Raw genomic sequence first — 6,000 nt, 5'->3', positions numbered from 1 at the left:
TTTCCCACCCATAATGCCCTGGAACCAGGCTAGATCTTGAGCATTGGGGAGGAGGCAGAATGGTTGGTTGGGTTGCCAACACAGTTGCTTCTGCCATTTGCATTGGCTGGGGGCTGGATCCCTAGAAGAAAACAGAAGTTGTGTCACTGCTAGTGGTGAATCCCAACACTGAAAAATTGCTGGGGAACTCCCCCTTTGCCAGGAGAAACCACTCATGCCCCCCCCCAGCCCCCAGTTTCTCTGCCAAAAAATACAGTGGAGAATGTTGAGGAGGCATTTAGACACAACTCTGCTTTGTTTGCCTTAGTCAGCAGGTGGATATTTTATTAGGCTAAACTGAAATCATGCAAAAACAAGCATACTTCCCCCTCCTAGTTTCTCTCTTGTATTAGACTATACTCAGAGAGATCTACAGAACAGCACAGTGTTGTATATGACATCATCTGGCATTCTGGCATAGAATCAGGTGGTTTTTGTAAACCCTGAGGATCAGGTTTCAGTTACAGAATAGAGGAGCTTCTAACCCTCCTATCACATTCAGAGTTTTTGTTGAAAGCCTCAGAAGAAAGGGTGGGTCTTCACTTGTTTACTCTTAGAATGGACCCTACCCAGCTTCAAAAATAAAAACAACACATTTTTTTTTCCCATTTCGACATCAGCTGAAAGCAGCATAGCTATCAGCATCAAACTGTTACAACATTACAACCTGAACAAGTGGAGCAAATAAGATAATTGGATGCACTAGATCTGACAGACTACTAAAACATTATCACACCACGCGTTTGCTGCGTTCCTCAATTATTAGCTAGCAACAACTTTGGCAAAACTCTTCAGCATTTGCGCCTGGAGTAAAGCGCCAACGTGGAAGATTGAACTGATGAACTCCCCCCCCCTCCCCCAGTGCCAGGCTTCGCAACTGCTTAGTGGGGCTGCTGCAGCCACAGGAAAAGGGAGTGTCTCTGGGCATGCACAGAATGTCAACAACAACAAAAGGCGAGATGTCCCCCCCCCACACATTTCGGGGACTGCGGAAGGGCTTTCTGAAGAAAAGGCATCGGAGTCGCGCCTTGAAGTTTCAGCAGCCCGAGCAGCGCACGCCACGGATGCAAAGCGACCTCCTTTCCCACCGCAGCGCCTTCGCAGCTTGGGCTGCTTTAACGCAATTCTACACCCCCCCCCCCCGCCCCTTGCTCCGTTCTCCGGGTCCTCATCCTGCCGAAGTCCCCGTCAAGGTTATTGCCCGACCCGCGGGCAATTGCAGGCGCTAGTAGGCGCTCAGTGAGCGCGCGCGCGCGCGCTTCCCGCTGGGGAGAGAGAGGCGCGCAGCCGCTGCTGGGGAAGCAGATTGTGCGGCGGAGCAGCAGCAGCACCATTGACGTTCCATTCCCCCACGTGACCGGCGGCCTCGCTCCATTCCAGGGAGGGAGCCTTGCTGCTGCTGCTGCTGCTGCTGCTGAAGCTCTGGGGGAGCCGCAAGCTGTGGAGCAGCGCTGGCGGCCCCAGCCCCCCGGAGCAGCCGCGCCGCCCGCCTTGTTTGTGTGATGAACGAGCCTGGCTCTTGGCCGTCCGCTGCCGGCTGACAGAGACCGCCTCGGGGGCCAGGCAGGCAGGCGGGCGACGAGGAGAGAGGCGCCGCCGCGTGTGACCTTGGCCCAGGAGGTAAAGAGCCCAAGGCGGCGGCCAGCGAGGGAATGTGGGGGGCTGTGCGCGCGCCCGCGTTGTGTGTGGAGCCGGTCGCGGGGGCGCGGGAGGCGCTGTCCGCGGTGCTGAAATCACGCGCCCAGCCTCGGCTCCTCACTGCAGGGCAAAACAAGCCCGCCTGCCATTTGCAGCCATCCGCCCGCTGGCGGGGAAGGGTAGGGGCGCCCGAGCCGGGCTGGCGCCGAGGCCGGAGGACTGAGAGCGGAACAGTCCTTGTTATTTTTATTCAGGTCTCTGCCATCTTTGAACGGGGTCGCATTCTTCCACTCAGAGTGAGGCACCGCGCGTTCTTCTCGCCGCTGAGTTGCGAGGGACCCCCAGGGTCATCTAGACCGACCCGCTGCAATGCAGGGATGTGTTTCCCGTTGGAGACTCGAACCCACGAGCCTGAGATTCAGAGTCTCGTGCTCTACCAGCTGAGCTCTCCCTCCAGTCCAGCAACTGTTTCATGGGGGTGGGGGGGAGGCACCGGATGGATCCTGCTGGGGAGAGAGAGATGCGCGCACGGCGGGGGGGGGGGGATGTTCGACGAGCAGACACGTGTGTTTGCCCGCCTGCGTGTCGCAGAGGGAACGGTGCTGGGCTGGCTGGTTTGCTTTAATGAGGCACAGAAGGAGCTTCGCCTCCGAGCGAGCAATTAGGAAGGGCTGCAGCCGGAGGCTGTTCGCTCCTTGACTCCTGGAGCAAAAGGTGGCGGCCAAGTGGCCTGCTTTGGACGGGAGTCGAGGGACCGCGCTCGCTAGAAGGGTGCCTGCATCGCCTTGATTCCTTAGCACACTGCTGTAGCCTTTCAAAAAAATAATAATACTCTAAACAGCATTGGAAAAGTGTAGGGTTGCCTTATTTATAGGCAGAGGGGAACAGGATGAACTGGGTGGCCAAGGGGAAACGGCTACTTTCCCTCAAGGCAGCAACTGGGGCAAGGTCACAGGGGTGAGTGAAAGTGGCACTTGGAAGTGCTCTGTTGGGAAGTCAGGGTGCTTAATCGTCAGCATCCGGAGGGGACCCGCCAAAATCTCTGACTGAGATCACTTTCATTTTCAACAGAGGCAAATTGCACTGCAGAAGACTTGCCAGCAGACCAAACCATTCAGACATGGCACAAGGAAATAATTATGGACAGAGCAGCAACGGGGTGGCTGATGAATCCCCAAATATGTTGGTGTACAGAAAGGTAGGAAGCTTTCAAATATATATATATATATATATATGTAGAAAGAGAGAGAAAGAGACTTGGAGTTTGTGTGCATATATGGCACTTAGGAATGCTTTTGCTCTTGATTCCCCCCCCCAATGAAATTGGTATAATATAGTGTGAGAGCAAAGCCATGTTGTGTAACAATCACTTGATAGCAGTTTTTCAAGTGTAGCTGCTTAACCGTTTGACATCAAGTTTATTCCAGTGTTGTTTACAGTGAAAAGAGCTTGTTGTATATAGTGGAAAGAGTTATGTGGAAACCCATGATCCCACTCACTCATCATCCATTTTTATGCTATGAAATGACAGCAGTTTGTTGTGGAAGCTTATAAATAATTTGAATATGTGAAAGTGCTCAAGGTTACAAAAAATATACTTATCATTCCTTGCAGACTGGATTCATTTTGCTAGAAGTACTGAAATATCTCTCCAGTTTTAGGTTATTTTTTTAATTTGTAGACTTTAGACATATTGCATGGGAAGAACTTCCAGAGTGGTTGTTGTATTAGTTTCTTGAAGTCAAAAGAGCAGGATCTCACCGCACCTTATATAGCATTTAAAATATTAAGTCTTTTATTTCCAAAAAAATCTTAATACATTTCTGATATAAAAAAGAAAAAGACTAAAAGAGGAAACACCTGTGGTATGTAGCTAGTTATTATTATTGTATATTTAAGGCTGTAATCCTGAAGCCACTCACTAGGAAGTAAATTTCATTGAACATATTTCTGAGTAATCATGTGTAGGATTGCACTGCTAGGCCGTATTTTAATGTCTTCAGTACACCCAGCTCTGTCTTATTCCCAGGTATAGGTTATAGCAGATTCTGTGACCACAGGTCAGCAATTTACATTTCTCCCAACATGGGTGCCTGACATAACTTTCCTATTCAAGCTGAGGGGGCATAACATCCATGAAAGACAGCTTAAATTCATTAAATTATCTAACTGCTTTTTGAATACCGCACCTGATACTGGTTACAATCTTTATAAATGAAAATGTCCATGCATAGTTATAGTCAGTGATGTTGTTTTTTTAATGTTTAGGGGTACTCTCATTTTGACTCAAGAAAATCACCATTTTATAGTTCAAATCGGTAAAAATAAATACAGTAAATGGACAAAAGTACAAAGATTCACAAAATGTTTAGGGGTATGCGTACCCCTGTGTCCCCCCAGAAAAAAACACTGGTTATAGTTCGCAAGTAGGTAGGGAAACACAGGCAAAATATTATCCAACATTGCTTGGTTCCAAATTTGTAAAGCAACACTGAATATACACAGGGGGTATGGTGGGTACAAGCAGAGCATTATTTCATTTCTGAAACACTCAAAAGATTAAACAGCAAAAGAGCATGGCAAAATGAAGGTTTAGAAGCAATTTTGCCTTAAGAACATAAGAAGAGCCCTGCTGGATTAGACCAAAGCCCCATCTAGTCCAGCATTCTGTTCTTGCAATAAACAGCAAGATGCCTATGGGAAGCCTACTGGGGAGCGGGAGTCTCCCCAGCTGTGCCCCCATTGATATTCAGAGGCGCATTACCTCCAATCCCCATCCAAATTGATAGTCATTACTACAACTTGTAGTAACAACTGCCCTAGTTTTAACTATAGACTGTGTGAAGAGGTAGTTAACTTTTGTCTGCCTTGAATTTTCCACCATTCAGTTTTGCTGGATGGCCCTGGGTTTTCAGATTATGAGAGAGGGAGAGAAACTTTTCTCTGTCCACTTTCTCCATGCTTCTAGTTACAGGTAGGTAGCCATGTTGGTACGCCGTAGTCGAAACAAAATAAAAAAATTCTTTCCAGTAGCACCTTAGAGACCTACTAAGTTAGTAATTGGTATGAGCTTTTGTGTGCATGCACACTTCTTCAGATACCATGCTGTGTATAATTCAATATAGTCATACCTTGGGTTAAATATGCTTCGGGATGAATATTTTCGGGTTGCGCTCCGCGGCTACCTGGAAGAAACGGAGCATGTTACTTCTGGGTTTCGCCCCTCGTGCATGCGCAGATGCTCAAAAATGACGTCACACGCATGCGCGGAAGTGGCGAATTGCGACCTGTGCACATGGGGACGCGGGTTGCGTTCACTTCAGGATGCGAACGGGGCTCCGGAACAGATCCCGTTCACATCCAGAGGTACCACTGTACACTACTGTCACATCTTCCCATACTCATATTCCCCCCCCAAACCCCACACCCCTAAAAAACCTCTAATGTTGTAACCTTTTTCATAGAGGAGGTCCTGCAACCCCTCAGCCATTTTGGTTGCCCTTTTCTAACCTTCTCCAACTCCTCTTCAAGTTGTTGTGACCAAAACTGTACACAGTATTCCAAGTGTGGTTGCATCATTGATTTCTATAATGACATTATGAAATTGGGAGCTTTCTTTTCAATTCCTTGCCTAATGATTCCTAGCCTAGGGTTCACTTTTGTTCACAGCTGCCACACACTGGGTCTACACCTTCATCAGTCTATCCACACAGAGGCCCTGAGGTCTCTTTCTCAGTCATTCACTGCTAGCTCAAACCCCCTTAGTGTATATGTTAGATTAGGATTTTCTCCCAGTGATGAGAATCCCTTTACACTTGCTTACATTGAATTACATTTGCAAGTTTAATTTTTAAGAGATCCCTTTTTGTTTTCATGACCCTGAACAGTTTAGTATCATCAGTAAACCTGGCCAGCTCACTGCTCACCCCTAACCCTAGTTCATATGTGCACAAGTTAAAAAGCACAGGTCCAAATACTGACCCTTGGGAGTCTCCACTTTCTATATCCCTCTACCGGGAGAGCTGTCCATTTTTTCTTGCTCTCTGCTTCCGTTCCTTAGTCAGCTACTGATCCACAAGAGGAGCTGTTTTCTTATATCACGACTGCTAAGATTACTGATGAGTCTTTGCTGAGAGATTTTATCAAAAGCTTTTTGAAAGTCTAAGTACACAGTGTCCATTATGCTGCATGACTTTAAAGCTAGATGCTTTGTGGCAATATTTTTTCCTTATACCGCTACATTTTTGCATACGTTTGGTTCTGCTTCATTGTTAAATCTCTTCCAGAAATGTCTGATGTATTGGAAAGCACAATTATACAGTT

General features: G+C 47.6%; 1 protein-coding gene across 6 annotated transcripts in view; it reads left to right on the top strand.

The window, feature by feature from the left end:
- The first annotated feature begins 1,338 nt into the window (after nt 1-1,338).
- Nucleotides 1,339-6,000, top strand: part of RGS7 (regulator of G protein signaling 7) — a 125,498-nt gene continuing 120,836 nt past the window's right edge. For 2 of the 6 annotated variants that reach the window (XM_080997758.1, XM_080997757.1), the window contains exons 1-2: nt 1,340-1,659; nt 2,749-2,875. In XM_080997758.1, coding sequence (XP_080853884.1) covers nt 2,798-2,875 — 78 coding nt within the window. In that variant the 5' untranslated portion in view covers nt 1,340-1,659; nt 2,749-2,797. Of the gene's footprint in view, nt 1,660-1,747; nt 1,857-1,882; nt 1,974-2,748; nt 2,876-6,000 lie in introns of those variants that run through there. The other 4 variants (XM_080997754.1, XM_080997759.1, XM_080997755.1 and 1 more) reach the window with 4 other exon arrangements.

The sequence above is a fragment of the Podarcis pityusensis genome (genome assembly GCF_964106645.2).
Source record: "Podarcis pityusensis genome assembly, chromosome: 3".
Classification (NCBI taxonomy): Eukaryota; Metazoa; Chordata; class Lepidosauria; order Squamata; family Lacertidae; genus Podarcis; species Podarcis pityusensis.
Note: the sequence above shows the minus strand (reverse complement) of the source record. Positions and strands in the feature narration are given on the sequence as shown.